General features: G+C 49.4%; 1 protein-coding gene across 5 annotated transcripts in view; it reads left to right on the top strand.

The window, feature by feature from the left end:
- MVB12B (multivesicular body subunit 12B) overlaps positions 1–24,184 on the top strand; it is a 176,853-nt gene that overhangs the window by 75,169 nt on the left and 77,500 nt on the right. For all 5 annotated transcript variants that reach the window (XM_027104855.1, XM_027104850.1, XM_027104851.1 and 2 more), the window contains one exon: positions 23,582–23,676. In XM_027104855.1, coding sequence (XP_026960656.1) covers positions 23,582–23,676 — 95 coding nt within the window. The remainder of the gene's footprint in view (positions 1–23,581; positions 23,677–24,184) is intronic.

The following is a 24,184-nucleotide window of genomic DNA, read 5'->3' as shown; positions in this document are numbered from 1 at the left end:
GTGTGTGAGCAAACATCGGGGTCCCTGGATTTGGGCTTTTCCGATTGCTTCTTTGCTGCTGCCTTGGGGCACGTGCAGACAGAGGAAGCACCTTCCCCCTTCAGCCAGAGCAGCCCCCACTCCTGTCCCACACACCGGCTCTCACATATGATCTGCGGGGAAGAGAAGGTTCAGCTTCTGCTGGAACCGAGGTCCGGAAAAGCTCGGGGAGGCAGGTGGACTCACAGTTGATGGAGTACCAGTAGCCCCAGAGTGTGGCTGAGTGAACAGTTCTGTGCCTTCCCACGAGGGGCCCTGGTGGGCTGCTGCCCCCCGGCTTGCTGAACAGCAGAACCCGTGGCTTGATAAAGACATCAGAGGCATGCATATCAAATGTGCAGATGACACAGAGTCATTAGGGAGAGCTGATGTGCTGAGTGACAGAATCAATACTCCGCATCTCCTCTACAGCCAGAACACCCTGCCGCTACCAGGGGATGAAAGGTGATGGGCGAAAATGGACAGGGCCCCCAAGGTTCAAAAAGTCAACTGCTCGGGCACCAAATTGCGATGTGGCTTAGCAGCGGTCCACGTGAAGGAGCCAGGCTGGGCACGAGCTTGGGTACCTTGAGCGCAGCCTGGCGCGCACAGTGGGGCACACCCCCGACCCGGTGTCCTGCGCCTGTCGGGACATCAGGAGGGTCGCGTCCACTGCCATCCGCCACCTCGTCAAAGTTACCCGACTCGAGCATTGAGCTTGAGTGTGAGGAATCGCTGAGTTTTGATCTGAGTCAAGGCGAGGCAGCTGGCTTCAAATGTCTAAATGGTCGCCGTGTAGAAGGGAAAGCAGAAGTGCTTCCAGGTGGGGCTGGGGCATTGGGAGCCCCCGAAGGCAAAATTAGATCAGGTGGGTTGAAGTTATAAGGAGGTAGGTTTGGGCTTAACATTTAAAAAAAATTAATAAAGGGAACTTCCCAAGGGTAAAAAAACCCCGTGGCATTGAAGAAGCCGGCTTGCGAGGTCACGTGCACCCAATTGCTGGCAGCATTCAAACAGCGTTTGGGTTTTCAGACCTTCAGTGATCCTTGAAATGCATCATATTCCCTAGCCCCACCCTCAGAAATACAGATTCAGCAGACTTGCACGTTAGGGCCGCAGACACCTTGCCCCGGGTGACTCGGGGAGCTCCAACGGGCACCTGTCACCCAGGTCTGCTCGCGCCACTGTCGGCGCTTCCTCATCCTCCGACCTGCAGCCGGGCCTCCTCCCGCGCACTGGAGCCGATGTCAGGACGGAGCTCAGGGCCTGCAGGGTGGCACTGTGGCGCCCTCCCAAGATGGAGACACAGAGGCCCACGCGCTGCGGCCCGTGGCTCCGTCCCAGCGTGGGCAGGCAGGAGCTCGCTCTCGGAGTCCAGCTGAAGCCAGTAGTCTGCACCCCGGGGTGCTGGGATGTCCGGGCACTTCACAGCTCTGTGGACAAGGGCTGGGCGGGGCCCCATGGCTCCGGCAGCGCCACTCTGCCCTTCCTGCTGGCCTGGGGTCCTGAGGGAGAAGCGGCCCCCTGAACTCTGCCCCCCAGATCTCAGGCCATGGGCTCCAGCGGTGCCCCTTCACCGACACTGTCCCCCCTGGAGAAAATGTCATCTTCCCTCCCAGAGACACAGGGCGCAGCCTCCCGGGAGCCCCTCCCCACGTCCGCTGGGGCTGAGCTTCCCTTATAAGGCGCGCGGCGCTGCTCTTAAGTTCAGGAATCTTCCAGTGATTTGTCAGCTTCCAGCAAGTTGTCAGTCACAGGTTCCGAAGGATGTTTCTTAGTGACAGTCATAATTGTACTTAACTTTTTGCGTGGATGTTATCAATCTGTGACAGATACTCTGGGAAATGGGGCATTTTGATGGCAGAAGATCTGTCACATGCATTTAGTCTTCCACTCAGGGACACCAGGATTCAGTCACAACTTTTGCACGTCGATGTCAGGTTTTGAGAACAGAGATCCTTGCTGACCTCAGAAATCGTCTCGTCACTCCCATCCCAGGGCTGTCATCTGAAAGGTTAATAGCTCTTCCTAAAGGAGAGGAAACATCCCTCCGCGGTGATCTAGCATTCAGGCCGTGCACGTCCGGGCTCATCCCTGTCACATCCGTTTTCGGGAGCCTGTGGGCTGCCGTGCTCTGTCCTGGCCCCCCGACCCCACCTTCCCACGGGTGTGGGGTCCACTGGGCCACTTGATCCACCCACGGAAGAAGCCGGCAGCGGGGACGGAGCCTTTGCCCACCGGCTGCAGTCCTGTCGTCTGAGCTGACGGCCTAAAGTGCTCGGGCTGCCTTCTGTCAGTGTTCAGTCATACGATGCTCTTTGAACCACAGACGACATCTGTCACCCGCCCTGTTGTGGCAGGACTTGAACAGGAGGCCTGGAGCTGCACAGATCAGGGAGGCTGTTCTCCCTTTCCTGCCGAGGTGTCTGCCCCTCCCCGAGCGGCGGCTGGCTTGGAGCGGGGGCATTTGCCTATGAGGAGGCCCAGCAGTTTCTCCTCTTTGATAGGTTTTAGTAGGAGAAGGCTCGGCCCAGAGGATTGGAGGGAGTTCATTTTAGAGTGGAAAACTGTTGTTTAATAAGGGTTCATCACTTATGAGAAGGGTTATATGTGCCCCCCGTCAAGGTAGGATTAGAAGGCAAGCCCAAGGGCTGATTCCACTGATTCTTTCTTTCCCCCCGTAGTAAACAACTTATGACATGGATTTTGAGCTCCACAGTCGCAAGAGACGGTCTGGGGGTACGTGTCCCCAGGGAGGGCCTGCAGGACCTTGCCCCTCTGCAGGCCGTGGCCAGGCACAACTGCGGATCTGGCTTTACTTAGGAGAAGTAGACTGACTTTCTGTTCATGCGAACACCACACCCATTTTTGTTTAACTCTGAAGATAGGACACCCGTGTTCGTATCCTTCCTGCTATGACCCTCCTTTGAAGATGGAGGTGGTAAGACAGCTTTGCTCTTCCAGCACAGGGAGCATGAGCGCGGGAATCGTCTCACTCTGCTCGTGGTACCCTCCACCCGCTCCAGCTGGAAGCACCAGCCAGCAGGGGTGTCCCAAAGAAGAACCTGCTGGAGGGGTGGGACCTGAACACGAAATCAAACTTAGATTAGCGGCTCCTGGGGCTCAGTATTATTTCACTTGAATAGCCCACGCTTACATGCTTTGTCTGGAACTTTAAAGTCCTGGGTTGCCTGCCGTCCTGTTGGGGTTCTCAAGCGTGCACGTGCTCTGTTACCTGTCCGGAGCCTTCGCTGGCTTCCTGTTGCCTGACACGCCTCCCACATCATCTCGCTCGAATCAGGCCAGTCTCCTTGGCACCCTGGCCATCTCTGCTCGGGCCATTGCTGTGAGCCCCTGCCCTCCTGAAAGACACAGACTGGGCTCCAGAGTGCAGAGGACGGGTCCTGTCCACCCTCCAGCCCCCGCCTCGCCCTCACCTCTTCTGGAAAGCCTGGCCACATCGTTTTCCGCCTTCCTCTCCTCCAGTTGCCTGCACCGTGCAGTCTGGCATTTCACGTTTCCCTGTCATTGCCGAGTTTATTTATGCTTGGTCTTATGAATAGATTTCTGGCTTACTGGTGACAGGGGTTCTCATGTTTCCTTTTTCTCCTTTAAAGCCTCAGAAAAGGCTAGTCACAAAAATAACGATGATAACGTTGCATCACTGTGCATCAAAAGGTACCGAGTACTTTGAGCTGCGTCATCTCCTTTGATACAGTGAGTATTCAGTGACAAACGTGTGGCTCCAGAACGGTAGGGACCTTTGAACTTCAGGTGCCTGGCACGTGGCGGCGCTCAGAAGGTATGAATTGAATGTATAAAGTGAGCTGATTTGGACACATAGGACCAGGGATCGTATATTGATACATCTCTCCTTCCATCTGTCCATCCGTGCAACCAGCCAGCCAACGGAGACTTATTTACCGGGTGTCAGGCACTATTCAAGTACTTTACAAAGAAAAGCTCATTTAATCCTCATCACAGATCTGTGAGTCGGGTACTACTTTTTCCTCCTTTTCAAGGTGAGGAAACTGAAATCAAGGAGGTTAAATTTCCTTTCCCAAGGTCACACAGCTACTAAGTGTCAGAGCTGGGATTTGAACCCAAGCTGATGAGCTGCCCCTGGCTTGCAGACTGTCCCTGTGCCCTGGTGCTCGTGGTCACAGGCTCACTGGTGTGAAGCATTTCGCTGGGGAGCGGAGCAGTGGTTGGGTGCAGCCCCAGGTATCCCATCCGTCTTCACGCGCAGCTTCTCCAGGCTCCTGACCGGCGCTGGAGAGAAGGACTTCCCAGAGCCTGCCATGTGGGTGGGAGCTGCCTGAGGAGAACCTGTGAGGGCCATACACCAGAGGGTCCTCTCGGCCGGCTTCCAAGCCCGCGATTACGCAGGGTTGCGAGCAGTCTGATTTATTCTGGGGATCGTGAGAGTGGTGTGAGAGAGACCTGCAGAGCAAGGTTATTGGAATATCTTTCAAATGCGTGGGCCACAAAGCCCGCACTGCTTTTGTAACAGTATCAGACTTAGTTTTGGTGTCAGAGTTATTTTGAAGGTGAAATTTCATTAGAATGCAGTTTGGTATTGTTAGATATGAATGATGAGTTTAGGCGGAATGGTATTATTTTTGATATTAATTTTTAATAGGGCTTATTGGGAAGTCAGAGATTCTATTTAATGAACAATTAGGTAGTAGTCAGTACGGCTCCCACCTCTGAGCTGGCCTTCCCTGCTTTCAGTCTCGCGCATCAGATTTTCGACAAGGTATTTGCTGCTTGTAAATGTGTTATCTTTGTAATTTTTGTGACTTTGTGAGTGCCTTATTTTTCTTGGTGGTTATGATGGTTATGCGGGCTTGTTGTTGTCCCAGAGAGCGGGTTTATACACGTGAAATGATTCCCTCCTATGCCTGGTTCTCAAATGTGCGAGGGCTCTTTGCACAGTGGGTTTGAGCTTGGGGGGTTGGAGAAAGGCCTTTTTCAGGATTATGAAAATAGTTTTCCATGTGTCAGAGCAGATTTATCCGTTCACTTCAGGGTCGGCTTTGTGAAGCAGACCATTTAGAGGAGGATATTTCACCTTTTATCAGAGTGGAAGCTGATAGTCTGTTTGCAGGTGGCTCTATGGAACATTTCACCGGGGTCTCTCAGTGTAAATCTAGCCTCCGGACAAAGTAAAAATGAGTGTCAAGTGAGATTGCCTGGTATGTTACCACCTCTGAGCGCACAGCGCTCCCCCCGCCTGTGCTGTTCTGTCTCAAGGCAGGGTTTCCGTTATTAATTTGGATGTTTAATAGAATCCTTTGCTTGCAGTAACTTTTCAAAGGCCTTTTGGATTTATTTAGGTGGCACTTTTGCCTGTGGGTAGGGTAGCATTCAACTTGAACTTCCTTCTTGAGCAGCAGATGTTTTGTTTCCAGTTGAATAATAATACTAATAATTATCAGAATACATACAATTATCACCATTATCATTATTATTTCAGCTACAGTTTTTTGAGCGTCTTGTGCCAGGCATTGTGTAAACACTTCATGTATATCGTTTTAGTCTTTACAACCGTGCAGTGAGGTGAATAATTGTGTCCTCATTTTAAGAAATGAGAAACCCGAAGCTTGGAGAGACGGTGACTTACCCAAGGGCCAGGATTGGAACCCAGGCCCCACCATCCTGTCCTCCCTGCCTTCAAGGAGCCTCAGGGCTTCCTGAATTGAGGACCCTCCACCTCAGTGTCCCCTGCAGCCAGTGGCACGGCCTCCCCCGGGGACCAAACCCAGCCGTAAAGGCTTCCAGACCAGGACCCACATTCCACCTCCTAATTAGTCATTGCTTCATTTTGCTAAACAAATTGTTTTCCACAGCTTTGGAGATTGACTGGGCAAGAAGGGGAAGACGCACGGGGCCTTTCATGAATCTGAGTTTGGCAGCCTCGCTACTCTTGAATTTCAGAGAGGCGGGTATTTTAGTAGGCTGGAAGAAGATGAAAAGCTAGCAGTGCCCACATGTCCCTTGTTTTCAAAAGCAGGGTCAGTGAGGTTTAGAGACTGTTTAAATATTTCAGTTTATAAGATGAGACTAGGTCATCTGCAATGGAAGTGCAGTGCCCTCAGCCAGGCTTGGCTTTTTTCTTCATTTCTTTTATAATGGAGGTAGGTGTTTTGGCATTTCAGGGTTCAAGTGTAATAAAACTTATATGTAGTGAATAAGTACCATGATTTGGAATGTTGCTGCAGCTATGAAAATTAGTTTCCCTTTTTTTTTTCCTTTTTTGTTTTATGAGTAATCAGCGACTTGAAAAATAGCAGTGGTCCGAGAATGGTAGTTCAAGAAACTGAAAACTGCCAAGCGTTAAAGGAGTATAGCCTTTGACATTTTTCTGAGAAAGCATTTTCTTCACTCAATTAAATCTTCCCTGGTTGAGATTAGACATCTATCCTGAAATACATACTTGAATACTGTAGTTTGAAATTGTACACAAGTGCCCATTTTTAGTTAAGACAGTGTCATCCTATGCCCCCGTTTTCTCTTGAATTTTGAAAGGTAAATGACACGGTGGTGGTTTTTCTTGATCCCAAGTTATTTATGGAAGCCCAGAATCTGAGTGACTGTCTAACCCAACCCTGAGTATCCAGTGAGGGGCTGTTGGCAGTGACCGGTTGAGGCTGGCACGTGGGGAGAGCAGGGCTGGAACCAGGTCTCACCTCCCCGTTACGGTGCACCTGGGAGGTGAGACGCTGGTCACTGACACGAGGTGCAGGCGGGGATGGCTGTGCTCACGGCCCTGGCAGAGCCACCAGATGCCCAGAGAGGTGGGCCCTTGAGCTGAGTTGTCTTCCAGGGCCCAGCCCTTCCCCGCCGTGGAGTAGTGAGCAGGACCTCCGTTCTGCTGGCATTTCCTGTCATGTTCCCTTCACTCTTCATACTTCTCCGGTTCTACATTTCAGAAGTAATTTGTCACTTTAGAGGAGGGAGTCATTAATAACCATTATTCAGAACTGTCGAGTCTTCCTCTCTGTGTGTGAGTTAAGCATCCCCAAAACTGGCCTTGTTGGTGGCAAACAGGGCCTCCCTATTGACAGATCAGACCTGCCCCACCCGCGCTGGCCTTTCTCACGTCTGGTTATTCCAAGTCTGTCTTTCATCACTGAAAGGGTGGTGACAGAGTGGTTAAACCACGTCCTCCTGGAATTCATTAGTATTATTACCAAAGACCGTGTTGTAAATTGTTGATTTTTTTTTTAACTGCTCGGAAAAAATTTCTCCTTAACTATTTCATTTTAACGTACTTTAAAAAAAAAAAAAAAAGATTCTCCTCGTCAAACATTCGAAACAGAATAGTTCAGGAGCCCGGACTTCAGATCCCACCGGAGGTGGGCTAGGAGTGGTCGTCCCAAGTGAAGCTGTGAAACTGTCGCCATCAGGTTGTGGGGTGAGGGGTGGAGGAAGATAACCCCCAACCTTCCAACGGTGGTTACGGAAAAGAATTGGCATTCTATGTATGTTAATGCAGGTTGCGATTCTTTAACGTTAAAATTCCACTAAAGGACTAATAATTACTGTTAATATCTTCCAGTGGAAACTTACAGTAAAGGAGCAGTAGTAGAAACAGTATTTAAGGGAGAGCTGCCGGCGTGAGAAGAATGCAAATAAGTGTTATTAGCCTAATGATTTTGCCGTCGCCATGGTTGTGCGGCAGCAGTGTTGTGAATATGTCATCCGGCACCCGTGAATTTGGAAAGTGTGTCAAAACACAACTTCAATTAGTTTGCTCTAATTATGGCTCTGGAGAGTTTGTAACTACATCACTCCTCATTAAAAGAGATTTTCTTGTATGGATTAATGTAATATACAAAGGAAAGTTTCAAAGTTCCCGATGCCACTTGCTCCCGCAAGGAGCGGGCTTGGAGCAGGGCTGCTGGATCCTGGGTCTCCTGCAGCCCGCCCGCCGGGAAGAGGGCCGAGCGCGGGGCTGCGCGGCCGGCTCTTCCCTTCCATCCCGTAATCCGCTTCCTGCCGACAGTGGCCGCTGCATATGGAGCTCTGGCCACGTCCACAGGAGGGTAATTGAACCCATCGTGAGCTTCTAAAAGAAAACTGCTAGTCAGAACACCCCACATTCTCAGCACCTCGGTGGAATCTGGAAGCAGAAAGATCTCTGAACCCACCATGACCAAGCGCAGTGTGCACAGTCAGCCTTTGGCCCCATCCTGGGGGTCTTGGGGGAGATTGCATGGGAAAATGTGTTACTTTTGGTCACTCAGAATCACATGGCACCCGTGAAATGTCAATAAAAGTCTTTTCATACAGTGAGAAAGAGGACCTTAAGGAAATGTAATCTCTTGTCCAAACTGATAGGTAGTGATAAATGCTACTGTTGCCATTTTGAAAGAAAAAAAAAAACAAATTCACATTTTCTTGTCCTGTTACTGACCACGGCCACCCTGCCACCCCGCCCTGGCCACCAGTGGTGGTGTGCAGTGACTGCCTCGGCGAGGCTCCCTTGTGCAGGGTCGGGGCGGCAGCACCAGGTGTCACGTTTGCAGTCCAAGGCTGTTTCCTTGAGCTTTGCTGCCCATGCCCTCACCCGTCTCCGGAGCAGCTGGACACAGCGTCATTGTGATGTCCCAGCTTGGGGAGCTCAGTGGTGCATTTTGAATCTAAGAGATGAATTTTGGAATGCTGCTTGAGGAGGCCTGGGTTTGGTTGCCCTCCCCCTCCAATTTATTTGCACGATGCAGAATATCCAAAATACAGCTTTAAACACATTTTTATTGACTGTCAGGTGTTCTCTTTGTCTCTTTTGGGGAGTACAAGGTAGGGGTGTGTGTGTGTGTGTGTGTGTGTGTGTGTGTGTGTGTGATGAGTAGCTTGGCCTTCTTGATACCACTCACAAGCAGTGATACCTTGAGTAAGTTATATCAGTCCTCTGAGCCTCAGTTTCCTTGTCTATAAAATGGAGATAAGAATACCTTCTTTGCAGGGTTGCTGTGAGAACCAAATAGGGAAACACATGGAAGTGCCACGCCGGGCACAGTGGACACTCACGCATGTGACTTTCTGTCTTGGTCCAGAGTTCGTTTCAGAGTTCACTCTGGGCACGAGCAGTTCGTTCCCTTGGACCTTTCTGTTGTCACCATCTGGCCGCTCTCAGCCTCGATCGCCAGCATCCCCCCTGAGTTCCCACGGCGTCAGGCTGGGCACAGGCCTTCTCCCCGCCAGAGCTGCGCTCACAGGTGAGCAGCTGGGAAGGGGTTAAGATAGCAATTGTGTAAGTCTTCCAGGCTTTCTCCCAGTTCTGCGGTAATTTGATGAAGAACTTCACCCTAATTAAATATTCAAATTAGGAATAAGTGTCAACATGGCTTCCCATTGCCTGGAATGATGATTAATTGTATTCAGAACTCTAGGCCCACCGTAATCTAAACTGAACCGTTGTTCTTGATTATTTCTGCACCACACTTGCCATGTTTTTGTTTTAAGATTTAAACTAGTAATTGATTTGCCATATGCTGTCGAGTATTGTGTCATAACGTACTTTAAAGTTATGCGTTTAGGAACTTGGGGAGTTTGGAATTGTGATTTCCTTAGTCTTCCAGTGGCAGCTTTTTTTCCCTTGTCCAATGCAGAGTGATTTGGTTGGAGTGTGCTTGTGTCTCTGTGTGTGTCTGTGTTGCCCATGAGGAAGACTCATTATATCGTCGAGTTGGTAGGTTGAAGTTATATTGATCATGGCAAATGGGTTGCCTGAATGGAAAATGAACAAGTCTGCATTTATACTTTTGTGCTTGTGTTGTCTTGGTGAAGCAACATGGCTTTGTGGAAAAAGCATAAACTCAAATCCTAGCTCAGCCAGTTCCTTCGGCTGTGTGACCTTGGACAAGTTCCTTAACCTCTCTGAACCTTCTTTCTTCCAACCTGTAGAACCCACTGGGTTGTGAAGATTAGAGATGAGTGAGAAGCATGAAGAATGTGCTCAGTAAGTGGTGACTGTCATAAACACAGGTGATAACAGGAACAAAACATTCAGTGCCCCCGCCCCCGGCCTCCAGAAAGCCACTCCCAACCGTGAATCCGCAATGACCTCCCAGGTCTCTGACTGCCGAAGCCTCTGTTGCCCCTCCCTTACTTTGTGACATTTCTTAGGTCGTTGTCTTGACTCTTGAATTGCAGTTTCGTTGCCCCGGCCTTTCCTCCCCCACCACGTTCTTCCCTCTTGGCAGGTGGCACTGCAGCTCCCACGTCCCTGGGTACTTCACAGGCTGTAGTGGAGGCACTGGTGTGTGGTAGGCCCTCAATAGATGTTTGTTTTGTTTTATGCCATTGCCTTAAAATTGAAGCATATAACCTTAGAGTCTTCTCTTTGTATAGCTTATGATATTTAGAGCTTTTTACTCTATGATAGAGGGGATTTTTGTATGTGTTTCAATTTACTTATAGATACAACTGAAGGGGAAAGATATGAGTCTTTATTTGGGTTTGGGGTGTTTTTTTAAAAATTATTTTTAAAAAGACTTTATTTTTTTAAAGACGTTTTAGGTTTACAACAAAATAGAAAGGTACAGGGATTTCACATATACCCCCTTCCCTCACCCACGCCTTACTTCCTCCATGATCAATGTCACTCACGCAACAGAATGGTTCGTTCTTTTTTTTTTTAAGATGAACCTACATTGACACATTATAATCACCCCAATTCCACAGTTCACCTTAGGGTTCACTCTTGGTGTTGTATATTCTATGGATTTGGACAAACGTATAATGACGTATGTCCATCATTATAATATCATGAACAGTCTTTTCACTGTCCTAAAAATTCTCTGTGCTCTGCCTGTTCATCTCTCCCTGAGGCCCCTCTGGCAACTACTGATCTTTTTACTGTCTCCATAGTTTTGCCTTTTCCACAATGTCATAAGATTTGGAATCACACAGTATGTAGTCTTTTCAAATTGGCTTCTTTCATTTAGTAAGATGCACTTATCATTTTTAAAAAACGATCCAAACACAGTGCTTGGCATACAGTGGGAGCTCAGTTAAAGACTGGTGGACTGAGTTGGTCACAACGTCTTGATTCTAGTACCCTTGTGTGCCTCCGGATCCCACAGTCTGTCTCCCCTTGGATGGCTTCAATTTACTGGGTATATTTGGAATTAAGTCTCAAGTCTGGGCATGGAAGGTTTAAGATAGTGAATTATCATTGCAGAGGAAATAGGTCCATTTTAGGTTTAATAAAACCTCACTTGACTTTGCTGGTGTCATTTACAAAACAGAACAAAGCTAAATGTCTCATCAGATCACGAGAAAGGGTAGTAAACTTTGCACCTTCTGAGGTTGGCTCCAAAATCAGTGAGAAAAAGAAATCTCCACACCTAAAAATATTTTAGGGCCCAGGGTCATTACAATAACGGACTCTCTGTTTTAGTAGAACCAGGTTACGAGAAAACACGGTGTTTTCTCACCTCTCCGGGTCTGCACAGATCTGAATGGTAACTCAAAATCTCGGTTTGGAAGCACAGGGGACCCGGCGCAGGAATCCTGGCTGTGAAGTCTTAGAGGAGGATGTGAGTGCCGGTCAGGCCCTTCCAGCTGAAAGTGATCCATTTTAATTACCTTCCAGAGCTCTCCAATACCTGAGCATATGGTCCTTAAGAAATAAGCTTCCCCAGACTGTCAGCGAGTGCGGGCAGTGGTCAGGGACCTGGTTCTGACACCGTTGACCAGCCTTGGAGAGCGGACGCTCTAGAAGGTGCTTATTAAAATGCCAGCAGGTGCGGCGAAGGTCTCCCTTCCTGTGACTCCCTCACCCTGCTTGTGCCAGGTGTTTTATAAGAGCCTTTTTCTTCATTAAATGGCATTCATTAAGCATGTCCTTACACCTGGCACAGAAGCTGTGTGTCACAGATGACTTCTTCCCAGTGGTGTTTTGCAGGAATGAAGTAGAGTTTCATTTAGCCATTTGCTGTGCTCTTCCCCCCCTGCTGCCCACCTTCACTCAGTTATTGTGGCTTTTGCCTGTTCCTCCTCCATCCCTCCCCGCATTCCGTCACTTTCTTTTGCACATTACCTCTGGTCCTTGTCCACCAGCAGCCACTTAGCTGGAAAACAAGATGTTCCTGAAGCACCAAGTGCCGTGCAGGACGTTTTTATACCTTTGCTCTTCTAGAATTCTTCTCCTAATGTCTGCCATCTTTTTTTTCTGATAAAAAGAAAAATAATTTCTCGTTGAAAAAATTAACATATAAAAATATATAAAAAGCAGGGGGAAAACAATCCACACCCTGACCTCAGAGACTTGTATTGTCCACACCACAGACACCGTCCTGCATCCCAGTCCTGCCAGTAGCCCAGGGCCATCACTGCTCTAAGCTACCAGGTCCTTTTTGTCCTGGGACGTATGTGTATGCGTACGCATAGGAATATATTGTTTGTGCGGTGGCTTACATATATGTCGTTCTGCAACTTGGTTTTTGTTTTATTCCCTTTTGTTTTGACCGTACAGCCACGTCTTCGAGATCTGACCGTGTTGATATAAAAATGTCTCGCTCCTTCCTTTTCCTTGGTCTGTCCTGCTAGCGTGGCCTGAACACTTGCCCGACTCCTTGCTCTTACAAACGCCATGCCAAGGATCGGGTTTCTGCCTCTTCCTGCAGCCGAGATCACTGTCTTCAACACAGTCTACGCCCGAGTTCCTCATTCAGCATCATGTCATAAGCACCCTCCCCCAATTCCACCGAGAAAACCTGTAAACATCATTTCATGTCTGTAAAATATTCTGAATCAGACATCTTATAATGTTATTTCCCGTGTTTGAGGAGAGAGTCATGACTCAGAGCTGAATTTTGTAATTTGCCTCATCAGGGTTCAGATCCAAGCTCTGCCCCCTCAGGCAAGCTGCTGAACCTTTCTGAGACCTTCTGTCCAATAGAGATGATCTCAGTGCCTCGTTATAGGATCCGGGTGGGATTACATGATGCATGTGAAGGGCAAGTCCTGCGAAAATGTCAGCGAACATTATTTTACTGTTTTTATCTTAAATAAGTCATTTCTCATGTTTCAGATTGCTTCCTCAGGCTAGGTTTCCAGAGGGAAAGAATAAACGCCAGTCCTCTTGTCTCATTACTTCCCTATTCTTAGGTCTTAATTTTGAATCACCTGGAGCATGTTTTAATGTATTTCTTTCAGGGAAAGGGACGGGATCTTTTTTGTTGTTGCCTTCACATGTGAAAGACACCTGGGGATTCAGAAATTCTTCGTCCATTCAGCTTTCTTTCCCTTCCTAACTCTGTGGCTCCCCAGCCTTCAGCATGTAGTATGACGGAAGAAAGGTCTGAAGTCGCCCTTAGTACTTGCCAGGATTCATCGGGGGATTCATTGCCTTTTCTGGAATACTGTGAACCCCATTGGCTTCTTTATTAGGTCTTTTTTTTTTAAGATCAGGGAAGTCTTTTCAGCTTTACCAAAGTATACTCGATGTGCAATAAATGCACATATTTAAAGTATAATTTGATGAGCTTTGACATAGGTAGGTATACACCCGTGACACCATCACCAAAATCAAGATCATGAATATATCCACACACACACACCCCAGAAGTTTCTCTGTGCTCCTCTGTGATACATCCTCTCTCCTCAGGCAATCACAGATCTGCTTTCTAACCCTACAGGTTAGTTTGCATTTTCTAGAATCTTATGCAAACGGAATCATACCATAGGTAGTCTTTTTTATCTTTCTTATTTTACTTAGCATCTTTATCTTGACATTATCCATTTTGCATGTATCACTGGTTCCTTTCTGATTGCTGAGTAGTATCCATTGTATGGCTAGACCACAATATGTTTATCCAGTCACTTGATACTGGACATTTGGCTTGTGTTTAGTTTTTTACTTTTTACGTATAAAGCTGCTCGGTACATTTGTATACACATTATATGCTTTTGTTTCTCTTGGGTAAAAATCTACAAGTGTAATGGCTGTCTTGTACCGTAGGGTACGTTGAACTTTTTAAGAAACTACAGACTGTTTTCTGAAGTGGTTGTACCAGTTTAAATTCCTACGAACAGTGCATAAGAGTTCTAATTGCTCCTCAGTAATGTAGGAGCACTTAGTCATATCTCATGGTGGTTTTAATCTGCATTTCCCTAATGACTAGTGATGTTGAACATTTTTTTCATGTGCTGATTTACCATTTGTATATTTTCTTTAGTGAAGTGTCTGTTCAAATCATATGGTCTTTTTAATTTTATTTATTTATTTATTTTTGTGGTACGCGGGCCTCTCACTGTTGTGGCCTCTCCCGTTGCGGAGCACAGGCTCTGGACGCGCAGGCTCAGCGGCCATGGCTCACGGGCCCAGCTGCTGCGCGGCATGTGGGATCCTCCTGGACCGGGGCACGAACCCGTGTCCCCTGCATCGGCAGGTGGACTCTCAACCACTGCGCCACCAGGGAAGCCCCATATGGTCTTTTTTAAATTGGCTTGTTAGTCTTCTATTAGGTTGTAAGTTCTGGGTATATCCTAGTTATAAGTAAGATATGTGTTCGCAGATATTTTCTGCGGGTCTGTGGTTTGCCTTTCCATTTTTGTAACAGCATCTTCTGAATAACAAGAGTTTTAAATGTTGGTGAAGTCCAATATATCAATTTTTTTTTGTCTGGAAGAGTTTTGGTTTTTTGTGTCCTATTTAAGAAGTCTTTGACACACCTAAGGTCACAAAGATTTTCTCCTGTCTTTTCTCTGAGAAGAGGCCATGCTATGCCTGGTCAATCAAGATGTGTTTAAATAAAAAGTATCAAACCCCAGGGCCTGGACTTAACAATTTACCCTTTCCTTTTCCTCTTTTCTAGAATAGTTCTGTGAATCTCTTGGGTTATTTTATATATGTATGTGGTGTGAGGTAAGCGTCAAGGTTCTCTTTTTTGTGTGTGGCTATCCAGTTGTTCTAGGCACCATTTGTTGAAATGATTACTGCTTCCCAGTTTAATTGTCTTGGCACCTTTGTTGGAAATCAATTGATCATACGTGTGTGAATCTATTTTTGGACTCTCTGTCTGTTCTGTTGATCTATATGTCTGTGTTTATGCCAGTACCACACTGTCTTGATTATTGTAGCTTTACACTAAGTCTTGAAATTAGGTAGTCTTGAAATCAGGATTTATTTTGCTGTGAGTCTCTATTGATTTTGCTTGGAATGTTGGAAGCCCTATTGGCTTCTATATTTTGTTTGTTGTTTAGATTTAATCAGGCAAGCTTTAAACTGTTTTTTATTGTTACTTCTCTTTTAATTGTTCTGATTTCTCTCTAACACCTAGAATATTTAGATTGGTCTTTGTTCTCCATATTTATCATATTTTTCCTCAACATTGTCACCTCTGTGTTCTTTCCTTCTCTGCATTCTGGAAACTAGTGGGGGGCTTATCCACGATACTGCTGATTCAGTTTGGGGGATTTTATTTCCGCATTATTCCTAATGCAGATAGCTTTTTCTGCATCCTACAGTACATTTTTTTCCCAGAGGTGATGTTCTTTTTATCTTGTTGTGTGACATTTTTTTACAGGCCCTCGTGAGGATATATATTTCTAGACTGGATGTTGGCCAAAGGGCAGGATGTATGAGTTGCTCCTTCCCCTCCCCTCCTCTCCCTTGGGCGCTCATTGTTTGGTGGTAATCTTCTGAACCATCATTACCTTTCTCTGTTCTCATTAGTTTTTGTAGGCGCTTGGTGACTGGAGCCTGGCTAGAGCCACGTCTGGCCCTTCAAGTCATATAGTCCTGATGTCTTTTTAGGACATGTATCATTTCATCCTCCTAGTTTGAATTTTTTTCAGTCTTTTAAATATTTTCAACTAATGCTTCTTTATACCAGTGAAAGTGAGTAAACAAATGTTATTTCTCATTATTTGGGTGATATACTGTTTAGATATCTAGAGTAGTCTGTCATTCTGACTCAGAGGGCCCTTGTGTCTAAGGAGCATCCTGACCCAGAGGTCGCACAGCCACACACCTGCCTCCACAGAGTTACATTTAACACACTGTCCTAGAAGAGTGGCTTTCAAACTTTTGGGTCTAGGACTTTAATAGTCTTAAAACTTGAGGATTCCATCCTGCTGGAGAAAAAAAAAAAAATGAGGATTCAAAAGAGCTTTTGTTGATGTGGGTTATGTTTATCTATATTTCCCTTATTAAAACTTAAAACTGAGAAAAACGTAAAACACGAGACTACCTAAGCAGACGTCAGAGTGATGACATCCTCATAAGCTTCTGGAAGTTTTTTCTGTCTGCTCGTGAGAGGATGAGAGAGAAAAAGGCAAGTGATGTCTTAGTGTTATTATGAAAGTAGTGGTGACCTCGTGGACTCCCTGAGAGAGTCTGAGGAACCCCTGGAGGTCCCTGGAGCACACATGGAAAACTGCTGCTGCACGCAGAAGGTGGTTTTGATATAGCCAGAAAACAGAATGGGAATCGTGATTTAACACCACAAAATCTGTTGGTTGCAAATGTGTGTGTGTGCGTGTGTGTGTGCGCGCACGCGCAGGGGGTGGAAGATAGAAGTGACATCTGTCTCTAACCATGAGTCCACCGCTGCCGTACCAGCCACGGGCCCCTCAGCGCTGCCCTCCAACAGTTTGGGAGGAGAGCCGGCATCGCGGCTGCCCGGGCAGAGCCATCTCCATTACGTGTGGCCACTGGGTTCAGAAGATTAATGGTAATGTTTTAAAAATTCACACAGACCTGGAATCAGCACTAGAAAATACAGATTTAAATTAACAAGGAAAAAGCAGAATCCCATCAAAGGAAATAAATTGTGCTGGCAACTGTTGTCACATAATAAAATGTATTCTGTAACTGAAGGGCTCTTATATGGAGCTGTCTGCGGCTTAGTGGCCATGTTAATTGAATAAGGCGCCAAAGACTGACTTGGGGGAAAAAAACGGAATTTCCCTCAGCCTCTATTTAGCCGGAGCTGTGGTTGGCAGCACGTGCAATGCTGACCTATTTATTACGGAACAGCCAGGGCCCGTGCAGAGAGACGTGATGGCTTGCAGGGTGTGCCCTGTCTTCTCTGGGCCATTCTGGGGGTGGGGGACAGGGAGGAAAGCTTGGTAAAACTCCTCTAGGATTCAGGGGCTGTCCTAGTTGGAATTCTCTGGTTGCCAAACAGATTTTGGAATCATGATCCATCATTTGAGTCAAGTGGCAGAAATTGCTGGCCTCTAACGGTCAGTCCCCTGTTCCGGTGGTCCAAGACCTACTGGGGATGGTACCAGAGGGTCTTCATCTCTAGGTGCCACCCCAGGTAGAGCCAGTTTCCTGAGTTCTTGGGTTTACTTCTCCTGGCCTGCTGGTGATCTTTATGAACTCTCTTAAAATCTAAAATACACTCTTCTAGATCAACAGAGTGAGCTAGAGGGATCACAGCGTGATCAACGACTTCGGGGCCCATTGAAATGACTCCACTGAAATTGCCGTCTGGGGGGGTCCCAGCCAGCATCATGGTCATGGACTTGGTCTCAGCTTTGTTTGATGCCGTCTCAGCTTTGTCTGATACTCGTTCTTGTAACTCCCCTGGCTTAGGTGCTTCAGAAAAGCTGAGTGTGTAGCGCCCACGTTCTACTGAAGTGCCCGGCTTCTTCTTTCTTTCCTCTTCCAGCAACACCCAGTGCCATGAGTGGGGCATCCCTTTAATCTTATTAGATCATCAGGTTATGGGCAGTAAGCCAAAGAGTGTTGGGTTAACTGATTATAATTCCAAGTGTAAAAATAAGGGTTTTATGTTTTTTCTCAGTAGGCGCTATGGTAATGGGCATGGGCTCAGGCTATTAAGTAGTCTGTAAAATATTTTAAATGACTGTAAAATATTTTATCAGATGGCCGTACTGTAATTTTATAAGCAGTCCCCTATTATTTGATACTGAATTTGATTCCATTTTTTGGCTTTATAAGCAATGCCATGACGAAGGTAATTCCTGTAAGTTTCCCCAAGTGATCTCTAATTACAGGTCAGAATTGGATTCATTGGTTCATTCAACAGCATTAGGTAATCTTCTAGGGTTCTCCCTAATAATTTTTAAGTGCCCACTGTGTGCAGGGCACTGTTGTAGGCACTAAGGATACGGTGGAAAGAGAAAGTGTCACGGAGATCGTGTCCTAGTGACACATATAAAGAAATTGACAGTCCTGTTAAGCGGGAAGGGCTCAGCAGAAAGGGAAGTGAGTGTCGAGGGGGAGCGCCACCAGAGAGAGGCGGGGTGCTTCCCCAGGGGTGCCTGAGGGAAGCAGGAACCGCAAGTGCAGAGGCCCCAAAGAGGGAATGCGAGTGAGGGGAGGAGGGGACCAAAAGCAGCTGGTGAGGTTGGAGGGTGTGAGTGCAGGGACCACAGACAAGCCCAGGTCAGAGAGGAGGGATGGGCCAGAACTGGCAGGACCTCCAGCTGTGGGGCAGCTCAGGTTTCATTCTAATGCAGAGGGAAGGTACAGGCGTTTCATAGTGGTCCTGTACTGAGGCTCTCGCGGGGCTTAAAACAGTGCCGGGGCGGGGGGGGGGGGGGGGGGGGGGGGGGAGGGGGGGGCAGGAAGGGAAGAAGCAGAACAGAAATCGTACTGCCACGTGCTTGGCACGTCCTGGTGCTGTGCTGTCGGCTCGGCCTGCGTCTGTGCACTGGGAGGCAACACCCCCTTGCTGAAGGGCACCCAGCCCCTGCTGGTGGCACTGGGATTTGAACCTATGTCGGGTGGACTCTGGGCTCGGTACTCTTCACCACTACACCAGCACTGCCTCCATTGGGTGTCCAAATCTGCCTGTAGCTTTTCCCTTTTCCCATACTAGAGGGACGGTGACCTGTGCGGGTCACTGAGCTAGTAAGTGGCAGACAGGTTGAGTCCCGGGCATCTCAGGGTGGACCCCAGATTCCTGGTTGAGTGATCTCACTCTGCGTACCTGATGGTAAAGATGATCCATCAGGGCAACTTTTAGATGAGGATGGTAACCTCCAGAGGACACGTGGACCGACCTGCTCATGAATTCTAGCTCGCTTCTGTCAACTTCGTCTCGGAGGGCCTCAGTTTCCTGTTCTGTTAACTGAAAGGGATTGTTCCTGCCTAAAAAGGTTGCTGAGAGGATTAGGCAAGGTGACATACGTGAAGGAACCCAGCCCAGCACCTGGCAGGTGGGTCCCCACCAGATGCTGAGGAATTAGAATCTCATTTCGCTCTGAGGCTCGGCCGACTGCACGGACGTTCCTGTCCGTCCTCACTTTCAGGCTGATAGGAGGTTGAGCGCCCCTGGGCCACTTCTCCTTCAGCAGGGGACCTTTTTGTTTGATTTAACTACAGGTGATCTGTCTCCTCGGCCCAAACTGTCCACTCGCATTAACGGGAGGCCTCGGTGTGCCTTTTCGTTCTCCTGTCCCCACGTCCCTTCCTCCCTATGTCCAGGAACAATAGAAGTGAAAATGCAAAAGCAGCAGCTATTTGTGGTGGCCCTCTCTGGCCGGGGGCCGTCCCACTGTCTGGTCTTAATGCTGCCCCGTCCCCCTGACCGTCAGCCACCAGAGCTGGAGTTTTTGGTAACCTGATTTCAATTTGAGTGATTCCTGTTGAGCAATTGGTCTGTAAAAGAGTCAGGCCTGCAACTTGAAATCTCTTTTAATTTCCCATTTACCGCATCAGCCCCACATTGTCTATCGTATGTGATCAGAAACTTTTTCGGTTTTTTCCCTTGTAAATTCCTGGCTACTGCCACCACTGACTTCTTACGTCATACCTGTTTTCCTCCGTAGCAGAGGGGAGTGGGATGTGTGGTGTCATGGGTCTCCCAGAGGCCCCCTGAGTCTAACTCAGCAAACACACAGGCGAAAATGCAATAGTAGAGGCAGCAGCAGTTCACGTCCAAAAAGATCCAGGGGTTTTAATGCCGTAGGTTCAACACTCGATTTGCTCAACGGCCATTTGTTCAATGATTGTCTGCTCTGGGGAAGAAATTGTCCTAGAAAATGGGGTACCAACTTGATCTGATCTGGTCCTGCTCTTGAGAAGGTGTCTTGGGATAACTGGAGTGAGAGAGGATGCACAGACACCCATCTAGCCTGGGACAAGCCCAGCAAGGGCTTTACCAAATGAGGATGCTTAGGTGGAGTCTTGAAGGACGAAGGGGAGTTTGAAGAGGCGGTAAGGGAGGAAATGGGGATTCTAGGAGGAGGGAGTGGGGTGGCTGAAGAATCAGGCTGAGGCAGGGGAAAAACGTGGCAGATTCAGAGACGTACAGGACCTTCACTCTTCCTGGTGGAGGGAGGGGTAAGCAGTGACCAGAGTCTGGAGAGGCGGGCTGGTGTGTGAGGATGGCTAAAACCAGGGTACACATGTGGATTAGGTTGCCCAGGGAAAGTGTGTGGAGTGAGAGCACACGCTAAACCAGAACCCTTGCCAACAGCAGCCCTCACGAGGTTGGGGAGGAGCCAGGAGGGGCTGCTGCGAGACAGAAGGAACTAGGCCAGGGAAGGAGGAGTTGCAGAGTGGGGTCAGCCAGGCAAAACCTGCTGCCCCAGAGAGGCAGGCAGCTTCGGCCAGGAAGTCCCTGTGGACAGGGCAGCTGAGGAACCGGGCAGCTTGATTCTCTAGTATACACTTAAGTTCCGTGGGCCGTAGAATTACCCCAAAACCGTTCACTTAGAGGGTCACAGCAGGTGATATTGACGGGAATTGTTGAGTCTGCACGCAGTAGGTGCTGCATAATTGCTTGCAGTTCCATGACAGTCCTCCTTGTGATTGGCTGCTCTGTTCCCATCTACGGTGGCATCTCGGTTTTTTCCCTCACTTTCCTTCAAGCAGGTCATCTTTTAAAATTGTAAATTGCATCTCGTCACTTCTCTGCTTAAAACCCCTTCAGGATAAAGTCAGAGCTTGTGTGGGGTCCTGGGTGCCGTGGCCCCCGAAGCTCTCTTCAGCCTGGTCCCCTACCCTCTCCCTAGCCTCAGGCCCTGACCACCCCGGCCTCCTTCCAGGTCCCCCCTCAGCCAGACCTCCTGCTGCTTAGGAGATGCCTCAGAGACCCTCCCTGCCTCACCCCGCCAACCCTGCCCACCGCCAGTTCCCCACCGGAACAGCACTTCCTCGGGGGAGTGCAGACAGTCTTCCTGCTTGCCCTGCGTCAGCCGCTGCTCCTGTAACTTCATGGACGTGTTTGTGTCCCCCGCTGCAGGGTGAGCTCTGCAAAAGCAGGGACCCTGCCTGTCCTGCCGCCCCGAGTCCCCCCTCCCCCACCCATCTGGGTTGATGTGGGCCACGGCTTGCTCAACCATCTCTGACAGCTGAATGGCTGGGCTGACCCTGTCTTCTCATCCAAGGAGGAGGCCCTCTGTGCAGTCACCCAGGTGCACCTGTCGTCCGAGCTTCAGCCAACACGCCACCTCCTCTGCGAGCTTCCTGGAGCGGCTGCCGCACCGCGCAGATGTTCCGTGTCCTTAGTTAGGAGGGATGCACCTTCTTAGGGCTCTCGGGGCACAGCAGTCTCGGAGTGTGGGTTCTTTCCCGGCTCCTGGAAAAGCCCTCGGTGTACAGTGGGTGTAGTGCCGACACCTGCCCCCGGCCAGCTTCTCGGGTGTGCGGCCAGTGCATCGCACGGGGCCCCGCGCTCAGGAGGGCCCCCGCGCTCGGTTTAACGCTCCGCCTCCGCTGTCGCCATCTTGAAATTCTTAATGACATTTGACAGGTCCCCCAATGGTTTTGCACCGGGCCCTGTACCTGCCTTGCGGGGGCGATGTGCGGGGCCACGAGAGAACCCTGGAATCTGTAGACGCCGGGGCCCAGCTCAGGGCGAGCCCGCTCTGCAGGGTCGCCTGTCACCATCTTAGCTCTGCTCACCCACAACCACAGTCAGTAACTCATTCTTCTGTTTGCTCAGCTTCATTGACTAAGTGCTGTGGTCAGAGGCATCGATCAACTGCGTCAAATCCCTCTGCAGCTGCTCCTCTCCCTCCCAGGGTTCCCGAACGCGGCCTGTCTTCAGAGGCACTGCTGGGGCTTGTCAGAGAGATTTCTGGGCTGCACCCAAGGCCCACTGAACCAGACTCCCCGGAGCTGGGACTGTGAGTCTGTATGGTTAGCAGTAGTGCCTGCATCTGTGCTGTGACGCGCAGAACGGAGCGTGAGAACCTTCGTCCAAGCGGATGAGCCCTTGGTGCGGCGTTTGGTGTCCTGTCGGTCTGGCCCCGGCTTTGTCTCCCGCAGGCAGCCTTACCCTGCAGCAGAGTCAGCTCTCCCTGACTGCCGTTGCTCCTGTCTCCTCCTGTAAGACCGGCAACCTCCTCTGAGGCAGTGTCCCCGGAAGCCCCACCCGCCTGCTTTCGTGCTCACTCAGCACGTGGTTTTTATTCTCCTCCGAGCACGTGTCCTGTCGCACAGTGGCTTGTTCCTGCTCCGTTGTCCCCCCAGCCTGAGAGCTCCTTGCAGGGGGTAGCTCACCTCTGCATCCTCAGTTCATCAGGATTGAGCCGTGGACACAGGACTCACGCTCAGCAAGGCCCCACTCCCTGGTCCAGCCAGCCAGCCGGTGGCACAGATGTTAGCTCCTCCGGGGGCCTGTGGGAACAGGCCCCGCCCAGAGTCATTCTGGGAGGTCACGCGTTTGTTGTGTGGCAAGGGCAGCATGTAGAACGTGAGCTTTCTTTATGTGATCATTACCCACCCCTCTTCCGTTTTAGAAATGACTGTGTGTGACTAGAGCTCAGGCTACTGAGCTACTTCAAACCAACCCCCAGTCACACCACGAAGAGGCAGTTGTGTTGCTTTTGTCCCCCAGACCTGTTGGGTTTTAAATGGTTTTCCTATCGTCGTAACCTTTCTTCTCGGCATTCACTAAAGGCAGCTGATGAACGCGACAAGTGGATTATGTGTTTTGATCGATACCTGCTTATGTGTGGGCAGCGTGGGCCTTAATGGCCAACGCCTGCGCCATAAAAGACGAGCTGGGTCGATGGAAGGTACTTTCTGAGCACCTACTGTGTGCTCCCACCTGAGGGGGACGTGCGGACACAGCAGTTCAGGGGAACGTGCCATTGTGGTTCTCAGTGGGCGTTCGTTTCCTGGACACACGTGGTAATAACACCTAACGCCTTCGTTCACAAAGTGCTTCCTGGGCTGTGACCCTCCACAGCCCCGCGGGACAGGAGTGGAAGCCACTGGATGGGGAATGGGACCAAGACAACAGGGCAAACCAAGTCCTGCACTCAGAGCTGAGCATCCTGGTCCCACTGGTGCACTTTGCCCAGTGGGTAGAGATCAAGATTAAATCACCCACTTCCTTGGGGCACCTGCCACGTCACTTAAGGCTTGGGAAACCCTTTCTTCCTCTTGAATGTCCTTCGCTATATGGAAAAAAGTGGCCACTGATGTCTGGAAACTTCTGAGTTCCTAGGGTGGCTCGAGCTGGTGGGGCAGCTCAAGTCCTGCTTGAGAAGGCGGAGGTCCCAGGACTGCCCGCTTCCCGGGCTCTGTGGGCTATTGGTGGCGCCTGTGCTTTCTGAGCCTTGGGGACTGCTCCGTGCACCCTGTAACCTCCTTTTTCTCCTCTGTCTTTCTCAGGCACATCTCTCTCACGCTCCCTGCTACCTTCCGAGGCAGGAACAGCACTCGGGCTGACTATGGGTACCAGCACTCCAATCTGTATGCCATATCAGGTACGTGCGGCCGCTGCGAAGGGCCAGCGATTTAGCGCGTCTGTGTCCCAGGCACCGCCTCCCTCTACGTGCTTCCTGGCTGCTAACGGCATCTGTGTGTCTTACCTCTCTTTTTACCCCTGCAGGGGGCCTGTTCCCTGCAGGGACCAGGCCTTCCCTTTCCTCTGTGTCGCCGTAGCGCTTAGTGAAGGGCCAGATCCTCAGCATGTTTTGAAACTAATGATGAAAAACAATGCGTGGATTTCACAAGCTTGAAGGGAGGTTTCCAGAGAATAGTCACCACATCGTTCACCTACCAGATCCAGGGCAGATTCCCCGCGGGGACTGGGGACCCCGCAGACCTGAGGCCTGGTGCCGCCTGCCCTCCGTATCCACGTCTGTCCTCATCGCTCATTTCTCAAAGCCAGGTCTGTGACCAGCGGGTGCGCTGGCGTCTCCCCCACCCCCGGCCCCATCGTATGAGTCTGTGATTTCTGAACTCGGCCCTGAAATGGATAGTGTTACCTTG

Source organism: Aethalodelphis obliquidens, unplaced genomic scaffold (genome assembly GCF_003676395.1).
Source record: "Aethalodelphis obliquidens isolate GAN/ISIS:26980383/991018 unplaced genomic scaffold, ASM367639v1 scaffold7, whole genome shotgun sequence".
In the NCBI taxonomy this organism is placed as follows: Eukaryota; Metazoa; Chordata; class Mammalia; order Artiodactyla; family Delphinidae; genus Aethalodelphis; species Aethalodelphis obliquidens.
The sequence above is the reverse complement of the archived record's forward strand: the minus strand, read 5'-3'. Positions and strand labels throughout refer to the sequence as shown.